The following is a 13,736-nucleotide window of genomic DNA, read 5'->3' as shown; positions in this document are numbered from 1 at the left end:
TGGTACCCATCATCTGTGGATGAAGATAAATGTGTGTTTGATTGCTGCTGTCAGGCTGAAAAAGGAGAAACCCTAGTTTTTTTTCATATGCAGTGATTGCTAAAAAAAACGAATTTGTTTGTCATCTTTTCATGAGTTGTTTGCATAGATTATCATTACCGTGTCTAGGATAATAAATGGGGATGACATCAGTGGGATCAGCTTAGCTAGCTAACAGAATTTGCTTTATCAAGCAAAATATTCCTTTTACCCCACATGTCTGCTAAGGTTAACACACAGACACAGTTTCTCCGCTTTCATTTTATAAGCACAATATGCACATCCCTCTTTACAAAAGTTAGAATGTTGTTTATTTTTGTGGGTGAAACGCAGACACGCTGCTGAGGCCAACTCTAGGTTGACGTCATGAAATGGACGGCACCCACAAGGAGCAAAAGGCGGTACCTCAGACATCCAGTCTTCTTACGTCCGGGTAGGAAAATGAACTTATGAAAATAACTACTATTTCATTTAATAAAATCTTTGTTTTGTGTGCCAAAGGTAATATATTATCATATATATGGATATAGTTTACTCTGAAAAGCTTAAGAGAAGCAATGTTTAGAACCTTTAATACACCTAAAGTTTTTTTTTTGTTAAGTACACTTGAGTGTAGGTAAAAGTATAGTATGTATACTACAGACCATGTACTGTATAGGAAGTATGCTTACTGAATACTCCTTCAGACTTGATTGAAACATTTTACGTTTACAATTTACAATTTACAATTTACAACATTTTCCGGTTCCGGGTTACACAGCAGGACGCGTGGCGTGCTTCTCTGCGAATACAACTATCTTCAAATTACTTAAAAAGTTGATTTTCCCCAAAAAAGAGAGCTGACCATGCCCCCGAAGAAACCCCAGGAATACGAAGACCTCAATAAGACTATTGACATTATTCAAGAAACGCTGAAAAGTTTTATGGAACAAGTGTCCGCTAAGCTAACGCCACTTTGGGAAATGATGGAAGAGTTCCGATCTGGTTTTGACCTAGTTTAAATCTCAAGCCGAGTTCAATGGCCACGTGTTTTGTTCATAGAATCCAAAGAGGACTTGATTGAAGGGAACCGGAAATCCTCAAACTGACCCGGAAGTTCCCCAATATCGTTTTAAATATATTTAACGTTTTTGACATGTATATGGGGCATTTTTCTTATGAAAGAAAACAAATTTAATAAAAAATCATTTCATTTTTGCATTTCTGAGTATTTCTACTTTTAAATCGCTGTCAATCAACTGTCACAAACAGGCTCGGTTTGAATTATTGAGCTGTTGTAATGTCACAACGGCCCAGGAGCACATGTGCATTGTGCCAGTTCCCTGATTTTCCCCGTTCAGTGTGCAAAAGCTCAAGTGTGGCAGAAAAGAATATGGCACATTGCTACAGTGCCCGCACATATTTAAGTTTGTCCAAGGCTGGATTCTGTAGTTGCCCACACATATTTGAAATTAAAATTAAATTTAAAGTCCCATTAGATGTCAGGTACGTGTTCTCCGCATTTGTGTTTTCTTTCTGACTGGGTTTAAACAGAGAGGGTAAAAATAAAAACAGTGATAAAGCAGGGGACATTTTTTTAATCATTGTCTTGATGAAAATAAGAAAAATATCCATAAGTTAAGGAGGCCCAAGCAGGCTTGCTTCCCATCCCACAGCTGGTTTCTGTCTGGCCGCCAGCTTGCCTTCTTGGGGCATAGTGATCGAGATAGCTCCAGCTCCATCGGCCCTGCGACAGATTTCCCAGGGTGTACCCACCTTCTCCCAACAGTAGCCATGACGCTTAAATCGTGCCGCAGGACCTTAGATTTTATCTGTACCATTTACTTAACATTGCAACTGGATTTAGGGTTAGGGTGAGTTGTATAATTTTCGCTTCCGGCTGATGATGTCAGGTGCCATTTTTCTGCAGCCAGGCTCTCAAATAAAGGTCTAAAAAAATTGTGTAGCATGTGTGTAATTTAAAATATGTGGTTTCAATAAACGTGTTTTCTATAAATTGTGTCTTTTTTCAGTTCTCCTTCTACAACTACAAACTGTTCTGACCCATGGAAATAAAACCTTTAAGCTTTTCACAAATAGTACAGAAAATCTGTCCAGAAGCATGTTAGTTCCAATAGCAACTAACAAAAATTCTAGAGTTTAGAAAGTAGATCCTTTCCCTATGGCCTTTACAACTACTCATAGGCCTATAGCACATGCAAAGTGCAAAATGTACAATAAAAATACATTGCCAGTTTGCATCAGTGATGAGCAAACACAGTCAAAAAGAAAATTTGCCAAAACTTTGCTTTCCTAGAAAGTTTTTTAGAAGGTAACTATATTTGGATCAGTGTTGAGTAAAACTTAATTTGCCATTTTATCAATAACATCACTGGACTGATGAACGTTAGCCATGCATTATGTGAATATAGTTACTGTCTGCACATTATAGATGTAAAGTTAGCCATAAGCTGCTTTAGTTCACAGCTGCAAACTAGCATTAGTGCTAGTTTAAATATATATTTTATATATTTAAATATATAAATATAGAACTAGTTTAACAAAGCCTCATGGCTTCAGTTAGTACCATATTAAAGTCCTTGGTTGGAATGTGTTCATTGTGTTGTTTAATTCCTTTTAGCAATAAAAGCTGGTCTTGCAGATTACTGACTCTGAGGGCAGAAAAAGTTTTCATGAATGACTAACGAGACACAGAGTGTCAACCAGGAATTCATAAAGAAGAGGAAGTTAATGAGCTTCAGCTGAAACCAGAGATGTCTCATCAAACTGATTCTGCAATGTAAAAGAACCCAAGGCAAAACAAAAAAGAAAAAGGTTGATGACATAGGGATCATTTATTTGAGGTTTGTGAGCATTTTCAAACTATTGTTTTAAGTTGTGCACTGTTCTAGGAATGATAAACTGAAGACAAGACAGGTCAGTGCAAACATCCTTCGGTCTCAGAGAAACATTGCTTCAGAGGGGATTCCATGCAAGCAGAAAAGTTGATGACCTGTTTGGTTTTCACTGGGGGTGAGACATAAACTGAGCAGTCAGAATCAACATTTAAACAGCGATGCTGTGGGAAGTGGGGAAACTAATAATGGCTTCCAGAACAGTACAGTATAAACAATCATTTTGGTAGGCTGGTTTTGCTGATGTGAAATGCCAATATTCAGAAGGGGGTTCAAAGGAGGAAAGGGGAACTGAAATCCATATTTGAACATCTGGGATGAGATTGACTGTTTTGGACTCAAAAACTACAATATAAAATGCACACTGCACTTTTAAGCAACTAATCATGTCATATTAACATCCACCGAGTGTTAATGGTTCAAAGTGCACTTGGAAAATAAACTAATTTTGGATTCGTACTGTTAGAGCTATGGTTCTAACAGCAGAAGCTACTTCTGCCAATGTCCCCTTAATGGAGAGCCACGTCACTGTTGATCCAAAAAAAAAAAAAATCTGAAAAAAAAAGTAAATTTCTCAATTCAAAACTGCAAATATTAATATTTATAATATTATATATAATATATATTTATAATATTATATAAATATTTTCATATCCTCTTTATATGAAAGCTAATTGAACTTCTACAAATTGACTGGAGGTCCGATTCCCGCCTTGTCTGCCCCTTTTGTCGAATTGTCCTTGACACTGAACACCACTTTGCCTCTGGTGGAACTTTGGCTCCAGTGTTCAGCAGAGGCGCTGCCATCAGTGTGTAAATGTGTGTGTGAATGGGACTGTGACTGTAAATTGCTTTGGGTTTTCGAGAAGGGTAGAAAAGGGCTAAACAAGTATTCGCCATTTACTGTTCAGGTAATAGTGTAATCGCCATGGATGTTGATCTATTTTTTCTGAAGCCATATTGATCATCTGACATTTGTTTATGTTTCTCCACAAAGTTTTCCAGCCTTGTGAGGAATACTTTTTCAAGTATTTTTGAAAATTGGCAAAGACACTGGTCTTTAATTTGGGAGTTGATGTTTGTCCCCTGATTTGAATAATGGAATTACCACCACCAAACTGCAAACATAGGTTAGCGGGTCAACAATGGAATGAATTACCTTTTTTACTACCATCATATTAATTCCGTCACAGCCTGTAGATGTTTTGTTTTTGAATTGTTTGACAATTTTTAGAATTACTTTTGTTTCCACGGGTTTCAAATAAATTGAGATAGGACTTCTTTTTAGCGTTAAACAGTTTCCTTTTCTGATTTATTTGTACAATTTATTTCGTCGGCTAAATTTGGGCCTATTTTTACAAAATATTCATTAAACTCCCTATTCATATCCTGAATATTGTTGCACATCTCATTTTTGCCAACCAAAAAGTCTGGATAATTTGTTTTTTTCTTTGTGTTTTTGTTACAAGAACAGGCAGATGGCTGGTTCTAAATGCAGCAGATTTGTTAGCTCAGCTAAATGTCCACAAAGTTTAATCAGGGTCAGGCTGATAGGGTTCAAAAACAGGCACAAGTTCATCCGAGGAGAGACAGGGTCATCAAAATTCAAGCGAGAGTTGGGGCAGACAAACAGAGTCAGAAGATAGAAGATCGGGTACAGCTATATCGCTCAGTAAGGAAGGCAGAGTGGTACAAACAATACTTAACACTGAGTGAGGGTCAGTGCAGTGCTTAAATAGTTGATATGGCAAATGAGAGTCGGGTGTGCAGCACTCAGAAACTGCATGCTGGGGTTGCTGGGAGATGAAGTGCATTCATTACTCTGGAGACAGTTCCTGCCAGTGACCAAAGGGGGAGACAGAGTTCTGACTTATGACAGTTTTCTTATGACTGTTCAATGCTCTCCAGATTCTTTTAGTATTTTTTTCTAATATTTCTTTATCATAGTCTTTTTTTGCATGCTTTCATATTACTGGTTAATTTGTTTTTATAGTTTTTTGTATCTCTGTAATGATTGTGGAATGATCAAACTAGCAGGAGGCAACCTTAGTGACAGACAGAAATCTGGTAAACTACTTACAGGACAACAATAGCAAAAACACTCCAGAAAGCAAGTTTAAAGGACCCTGACTTTAACCCTGAACTCTAGCGTAAGTCAGCCTAAACTTGCTTACTCTGCAGTGGAGACCGGTTGCAGCAAAGCTCCTTTCCCACAGGCTGGAGGTCCATATTGGGCTTTTGAAGGCTCTCTCCATCAGTTTGGGTCTAATGTGAGCCTTGCCTTCATGCACCACACCTAAAAATAATCAGACAAACATGCATACAAAGATCCAAAAAAACAACAAAGTCCCACTCTGATAGAATTAAAACAAAACACAGATTAAACAGAACAAAAAAAACAAATATGGCCACATACGTAACATGTAACCCTATGTGCTCACAGTCACTCTCAAAATCATGGGTTAGATATTGTTTAGTAGGAAACTAGATTATGTGCGGAATACTCACATGTCAATAGCAGGAATATGCAAACCCCAAACATAAACCAGGACATTCTTGCTGTGAGGTGCTAACCAACAGACCTTGTGCAACCCACCAATTTACATCCAAAGAACAAAAATCCAGTTCAGCAGTTTCTCACTCTTTGCAGATTTGGCGTTGGAAAGGGCCATGTTCTCTAGCGTGCTCCGGCCTCTGAGGTCCAAGCTTGAAAAGGCATTGATTGCTTTGCACAACCAAGACGGTTCCATTAAACGCCTCACCCAGAACCTGGTGCACTTGAAAGGGGACGCGACCATAGAGCAACTTGGAGTACGGATGGGGGTCCCAGACAGTCGCGAGGTGGAGAGGGTGAAACGCAAAATGATCCTGATGCAGCGGACACATTCACCCATTGACAAGGTGCTGCTGCTGCTGCAAATGTGCAAGTGTGTCCACAAGGCCATGGGTTCCTTACATGGTGAGACTGCTGCATGTTTTGACAGCAATCCTTAAAAACAAACTGAAACCAGATCAGATTTTTAGAGCTTGTTTGGAATAAACCATTGTTTGTCCTTTCTTATGTCATTAGGTTCAAATTTTTGCTCCCAAATTAAAGCATGATTGACTAATATTTGGTTTTAAAAAGAAAAAAATATATATTATCAATTCCTTCAACACGAAATTTTTTACTTGGAATATCTGAGAGCAAAAACAAAATTCTGAAATTTTGGTAATATCTTGTTACCAATGATAAAGTCCGTAAAGATATATGACCTGCTTTTCATGTTCTTATCTTGCGTTTCAGGACAGGAAGTGAGCTGGGAAGACTTCCTGCCATCTTTATCTTATGTGCTTGTGGAATGTAACAGGCCTCACATTCTGATAGAAGTGGAGTACATGATGGAGCTCCTGGAGCCCTCCTGGCTTTGTGGAGAAGGTGGGCTTTGAATTGCAGCTTAATACATTCTCATGTATTTACTAAGGGTGTGTATTAGCAAGAGCCTGGCGATACGATACATATCCCGATATTGTACTGGAACACATTTTCTTTCTTCTTCTTTTTTTTAAAGTATGACTTAGAAAAATCTCTACCTGAATTTCAATCCATCTTCCATTGTAATACAATTGTAAAATTCAGTTTATTTAATACTCACAATGTTAAGAACTGCAACTGTATCTAATATATAGGTTGCTTTAACCCAAGCAAATTCATAGAGCTTTTATAATGGTAACTTAAAGTGTGGTGATGAGGCAGCATGACAGTATGAAAGAAAGTTGCTTTAATGTGGCAAAGATACTAATTTTACGAGACAGTCTGCATTGCACCGCTGCTGCCCCGCTTTCTCACATGCGGAAGTAAACTAGTAACGGTGCAAGGAGCGCTACCACAGGTCATTCCTCCACACAGCCGTCAGACTGTACAACACGGTGCTGAAGTGACACAGTATGGACCAACGGGTGTTTTTCATTTAATCATTTATTTACTTGTTGTTTTTCAGTTGTTCTTTGTTCTTACAACGGTTGTTTTTGTGTGTACTTTTACTTATCTATTTATTTTCTCTAATTTAATTTTACCTTGTGCAGTTTGCAGATGTTATTCTGTTCGTTTATAATGTTTGTACTGCTAATCCTGAAAAATTGTGGTCACTTTACCTTACTAGTAACTTTACTTTACTGGTCACTTTACTATCTAAACTAATCTAATTTAATCTAATCTAATCTAATCTAATGGTCATCGCCACGATGTTGGCCTTTTTTCAGAGTGTTGTACATATCACTCTGATCCATCATGTTGCTGAACTAGAATCTATTGCTGTGAGGTTCCGCAGAACTTTGGCCCGCTTTGCTGGTAGCATTTTGGCCAATGTTAAGTGCATTAGCCGCTGTGCAGCTGCAGTGCTTCACTTGTTCTTATCTGAGCCCACTACAAAGCACCGCAATCCACGTTTTTATATGATACTGGCAGCAACATGGCACATAGTTTTAGTACGGTACCCATCCTATCACGTTTTTTTTTTTCTTTACTTTTGTGTTCTTGTTGTCTTTTGTTTCTTCAAGTTTTGAGTTCTCTTCCTGTTTTATTTTGTAGGGTTTCCTGTATTGTGTCGTGTTTTTAAGTTTAATTTTGATCCCCATCTGCCCTCATTGTTTCCACCTGTGTCTCGTCAGTCCTGTATGTATTTAAGTCCTGTCTTCCCTTAGTAGTAGTGTCTTCCGTTCCCCTGTTCTCATCCACAGTCTCATGTTAGTTATGTTCCGAGTTCCTGTCTCTTTGTGTTGTTTTTTTTTGAGTTTGCCTGCCTGCTGCAGTGGTATTTTGTTTGGTTTTGGACTTTGTGGTTATTAAACACCCGTGATCCTGCAACCTCCTGCCTCCACCTCCTCTCTGCACCTGGGTGCTTCCCCAATCCCCCACCGTAACACATCCTAAGTAAAAACTAAGTAGTGCATGTCTTATAACAACAAAACAAGCTGCAAGTAGTTGTTTTGTCCGGTGTAGAGCTGCTCAAACAAGCTCAGTGTGCGGTGCTGCCAACTAGCGGTCTGAGGTTTAAGTCGAAAGCAAGAGTCAGACGCTGAAGGACACTCATAAATAATTAAATAAATATCGTTCTGACAGCATTTTGAATCGATACAAGTATGGCCAAATGAACTAGCGCGATATATCGCCAAAACAATTTTTTCCAACACTTGCATGCATTCTTTTTGTTTGTTGTACCTAGTCATTTTAAGATGAGATAAGATAAGATAGGACTTTATTGATCCCCGGGGGGAAATTGGGTTGTCACAGCAGCCAAAAACAAAAAAATAGCAGTTGGAAAAGTACGAAAAAACAAAGTAGCAATGGGTAAGAATAAAAATAATACAAGGTGGAAGTAAAAGTACAGGTAATAAATAACGGATTAAATAAGGCAATAAATAACAGCAGCGGTTTCAGCAGTCCTAGACCGTGTTGTTGAATAGTCTGACTGCTGTTGGGATGAAGGACCTCCGGTAACGCTCTCTTTTGCACTGGGGGTGCAGCAGTCTCTGGCTGAATGAGCTCCTCATGGTCCTCACCGTCGCATACAGGGGGTGGGAGAGGTTGTTCCGGATGCTGGACAGCTTGGTCAGCATCCTCCTCTCACCTACAGAGTCCACTGAGTCCAGGGGACAGCCCAGGACAGAGCTAGTTCTCTTCACCAGCTTGTCCAGCTTCTTTTTGTCCCTTTTGTTGATTCCTCCACACCAGCAGACCACAGCATAGAAAGTTGCTGATGCAACGACAGTCTTTTAACAGCTTCTATATAAAAGCTGCTGCCATGAGATTGGCTGATTGGGTGAAATTAATAAAGTGCCCTAAAAATGACTTGAAACTTCAGACTTTTGGCTATATTTAATGTTTCTGTATATTTTAGTATTTGTAAGCACAACTTTGTATAAACTCTAAAAATAAGTGTGTTCCAATGTTAATATTCTACTACAGATTTGGAGTCAGATGTATTTGAACAAGAGCTTTTAGACAATGCATAAGAGGACAGAAGGAGTCACACACACTTTGTTTTGCCTCCAGGTGGGTACTACCTGACCAGCGTGTATGCCAGCCTCTGTCTGATTCAAGGCATGGAGCAGGACAAGCCTTTCTCCGACTGCCTGACACCACAGCTCCAGGAAGCACTGAAGGAGTGGAGCCGCAGGCGGAGCCAGGAGGCCCAAAGACAAAAGGAGAATCAGCGAAACCAAGTATGTCCAATTTTTTTAGTTGTAGCACACTGGAAAAACAATTTCTTTTCAAAACAAGTTTAAAAGTATAAAATACAAGATGTTTTTTTTCCTGGTAGAAGTGAAAAAAAAACTGCCAATGAAACTGGTTAAAATGCAATTTGTCTTGGTGCGATTTCTCAAAATAAGGTGTGACATTCAGCCCTTCATTCATTCATTCATTCATTCATTCATTCATTCATTCATTCATTCATTCATTCATTCATTCATTCATTCATTCATTCATTTATTCATTCATTCATTCATTCATTCATTCATTCATTCATTCATCTTCTTCCGTTTGTCCCTTTCGGGGTCACGGGGCTGCCGGAGCCTGTCGCGGCCAGTTATGGGTGAAGGCAGGGGACACCCTGAGAAGATCGCCAGTCTGTCACAGGGTCATTCAGCCCTTCAAAGAAAAAATAAATCTTAAAATTGGCTAAAAACTCTAATATTTATATATATTGCTTCAGTAGCTGGAAATATTAAGTTTTACAATAAGCATGTTTTGCTAAAAAAAACAAAAAGAGCTATTTAACTCTTTAAAGTGGGTATATTTATTTGTTTTTTCCCCCCAAAATGTATCCTATTTTAAACAAGAAGACGGTCCAATTATCCCTTTTTCGAGATCATGATCATATTAAAGACTAAAATTCTAATTTTTTTCTTAAATGACTTGTCTTTGTCAATAAAGTTGCACATAAATTGGTCAAGTAAGTCAAATAAAATTTTCCAGTTTCCCTAAGTCAAGCAAATCTGTTTCTTTAAATAAGTCCACTTACCATTACAAATAAAACTTCTGCTTGAAAATATCATGCAAAGTAAAAAGGTGTTTCATTATATGCATTGCTAAAACAAGATTTTTTTTCAAGATTAAATGACTCGACAAGATTTTAAAGACTTATTGTCTTGAAACTAGTCATTACATAAAACTGAAAAGTTACTGGTTAGTTATATAGTTTTGTCTCATGTCAAGTGTGCTGCCATGTGTGAACATGTATGTAAGAATTTCTTCCCTGTCCATTTTGTATTATTCTATTGTGCTTGGATTAGGCTTCAACTATAACTTAATTTACCTATAGGATTAATAAAGCTGATTCTAAACTTAATAAGGTATTTAAGACAAAGATTAGACGAAAATACTTGGTGAGATTATGTGTTTTTACAGTGTAGGAAGCATTAGAATTACTACTGCGTTACAAGCTGTGTAAGCTGTGACAAAGCCAACTTGTGTGAAATGCTGATGGATGCATGGACAGATGCTTATTATTTAGTGTAACCCTCCTGTTCTGATTCAGGACCATGTGAATAAATGAAGAAAAACTTTTTTAAAGAAATGAACACAAACATAAAAAAACTGTGAATGAGTTAAATATGGTAGCAGTTCTGAAAGGATGTGTTGCACTATTGTGGTGCCTTGAAACATAGGTTTGTGTGTTTACGAGCTCCAGGACACAGTGGGAGAAAAGTTTGAACAGGAACTCACCTGTGCAGCCTCAATCTGTGCGTTCAGATGATTGAGACAATTACGATGTACCTACATCAATGTTTGTTAGTGCATTAATTAAATATCAAATATGGTATCTAAATATAAATCACAAGTAAGCAGTTGACCTATGTTTAGCCATTACCTAACTGATCACCAATGCATTTCATTGTAGGCTTATGCTAAGTAATGGTAAGTAATGCACAAACGCATTTGTTGATACTTAAGTACATAAAAAAATGCCTAATAATCCAACTATTACTATTAATACTAAAAGGATCCTTATGTAGTCAGGTGTAGAATGATGGGTCAGACACAAGCAGCTTCAAATTATATGGGTATTTTATTTACAGACTATTCCAAAGAAATGGGAACAGCATTCTTTTTGGTTTAATTTAGTTCTGAAGAAAAAAAATGCAGGATGAAACAAACAAGAAGATGGCTGGCAAGATGGCAGACTCGCCTCCTGACGGAGATTCTAGAGCTCCCGTTTGTGGAGACTGCAACTCGGATCACTGCCAACTTCAAGTCACCACTCAAAAGCTAAGATCTGAGCTTAAGGAGAAATAACAACTGATCGATAAAATACTCTCAGTTACAGCATCCCAGTCGAATTATACCTCCTACCTCCAGCAGTCAGTCATGGAGGACCAAGCCAGGAAAGCCTGCTGAAGCTGAAGCTCACTCCACTGGCTCCGACAGCAATGTTGTGAATCTTCGTGGTGGTGTTACAGATGGATTGGAGCTGACCGACGAGATCCGGTGCCCAGACAACCCCAACCCTGGATAGTGGGTTCAGTTTCCAACTGACCTCGAGCAAGAGCAGGCCGATGCTGGTCTCAGGGACCCAGCACTCAGCTCTACACCCAAGCTGTCATGGGCGGAGGCCCGGAAGAGCCATGGGCCGAAACCTGATGCTGCTTGCTCGGCTAAATTGGCGCTCTCCAACCGCAATGCCCCGGTGGCTGAAGATCCGGGCCCTGCTGATTTGCTAACGAACCAACAGGACCCAGCGGGACTGGGGTTGTGTCAGCATGGACCTCCAGCAGTCTCATCTCCTACTGCTGGTGCTGGTCCTGATGGCGCCTCCTGCCTTCCCCTCATCGGCTACGATCAGGGTTCTGAATTGGGGAGGGACTTCCACTGCGGCCTCCGGGCCCTCTTCGACCGGCCCACTGCCTCCGGACACACCTCGCGGGAGCAAGGCCAGAGCACACTTTTTCTCGAAGCTGTAGCGCCGGTCCGGTTGCCTGAAGCCGCTATCCCTCAGTTCTCCACCCCACAAGTGAAGCGCCACCAGCTGCTACGTGAGGCAGTAACACAACGCCCTTCCGGGTTTTCCGGGGTTTTGGTGGATCCTCCTCCTAAGCTTCACCCGGGATCGCTGTCTGTCTGGCATTCTGGTTAATGGTAAATGGCGTATACCTAAATAACGCTTTCTACCTTCCTAGAATTCCCAAAGCGCTTTGCAGTCACAGACCCATTCACACACACATTCACACACTGGTGTCGGCTCCACTGTTGAACACTGGTGCCAACCTTCCACCAGAGGCAAGGTGAGGTTCCGTATCTTGCCCAAGGACACTTCGACACATGGGCGTGAATTGAAACTGTAATCTTCCAATCAGAGGGTCGACCGCCCATAGCACATTGCACTAATCCTAGTAGGTCAGTGGCATTGTCTTTACCCGAGGAAACACTGGAGAGTTTTGTCCTGGTTGATGAGAAGATGCTTGGTGGAGTTTTTTTCCCAAGCAAACACTACAAACTGCCTTCTTTTAGACCCAATGCCCATTAATCTTTTTAAAACATTGTATGGATTCTTTGAGTCAGAGCTTTTAAACATATTAAACTGCTATCTTCAGATGGGTGTCTTCCCCTCTGCCTGTAAGACGGCGGTGGAGAGACCCCTTCTGAAGAAGAGTAACTTGGATCCAAATATTATGGACAGTTACAGACCTGTATCCAACTTACCATTTTTAGGTAAATATATTGAGAAAATTGCTTTTATAAAACTACATGATTTCCTAAATGAATAAAATATTTTAGAAAAATGTCAATCTGGTTTTAGGACAAATCACAGTACTGAGACGGCCCCTTTTAAAAATTTTAAATGATAGATAATAGATAGATAATTCTGACTCGGAGAAACTTTCTGTTCTGATGATGCTGGATCCTAGTGATGATCCTTTGATGCAGTAGATCACCAGATTTTATTAGACAGACTTAGGAGTCAGGTTGGCCCCTCAGAAACTGTTCTCAACTGGTTTCATTCCTATCTCAATGATCAACCCTTCTGTCATCAGGAGACACAGTGTTGTATGAGGTGCCGTGTAGGACATTATTCAGAATTAGCATTCACATACACATGTGAAATCTCTCACACACACTAGTGAAATGCTTGTATACATACAACTGAAAATGTATTAATTCACATACACATGTGAAATCTCTCACATACACATGTGAAATGCTCTCACACACACTACTGAAAATGCTCTCACACACACTACTGAAAATGCTCTCACATACACATGTGAAATGCTCTCACACACACTATCCAAAATGCTCTCACATACACATGTGAAAATTTCAATAGAAACGGAAGGCATTTCAGTAGAAACAACGTTTTTTTTTTTACTTTATTGTTAGGAACGAAGTTGGTCGACTGAAGGCATTTCAGTGGAAATGAACCTGTGTCCGAATTCCTGCCCTGATCCCTAACTACTAAAACCCTATATAGTGCAGAACTATATAGTTCTATATAGTTCTCTGAATTTAAAAGCAATTCAGACACCGGTGCTCAGTACTTTTTTCTTTTGGGTGTTGTTCACAACGCGCTTGACACGAAAACAAAGTGGCGCATTACCGCCACCACCTGGTCTGGAGGCGAACTACTCCTATTTAACGCGGAGAATGACACTTATTTGTCAGAGTAAAAACATAATAAATATGAACATTTTACAAAGACTATTTATCAATCTGCTGTGTTCTGATCATGGAAAACGTGACTGATTTATAAATAATTAAATTACAAACACTTTGGTGTTGATTTAATGTATTTGTTCATAAATAAACCCCCAAGTTATTTTTTC

The 13,736-nt window shown here is 39.4% G+C and overlaps 1 protein-coding gene across 2 annotated transcripts in view; it reads left to right on the top strand.

The window, feature by feature from the left end:
- Positions 1 to 13,736, top strand: part of rin1 (Ras and Rab interactor 1) — an 80,457-nt gene that overhangs the window by 55,179 nt on the left and 11,542 nt on the right. For both annotated transcript variants that reach the window (XM_020711716.2, XM_020711715.2), the window contains exons 9-11: positions 5,584 to 5,892; positions 6,220 to 6,351; positions 8,968 to 9,137. In XM_020711716.2, the coding sequence (XP_020567375.1) occupies positions 5,584 to 5,892; positions 6,220 to 6,351; positions 8,968 to 9,137 (611 nt within the window). The remainder of the gene's footprint in view (positions 1 to 5,583; positions 5,893 to 6,219; positions 6,352 to 8,967; positions 9,138 to 13,736) is intronic.

The sequence above is a fragment of the Oryzias latipes genome, chromosome 18 (assembly GCF_002234675.1).
Source record: "Oryzias latipes chromosome 18, ASM223467v1".
Lineage (NCBI taxonomy): Eukaryota > Metazoa > Chordata > Actinopteri > Beloniformes > Adrianichthyidae > Oryzias > Oryzias latipes.
This window is presented reverse-complemented; position numbering and strand designations above follow the sequence as displayed.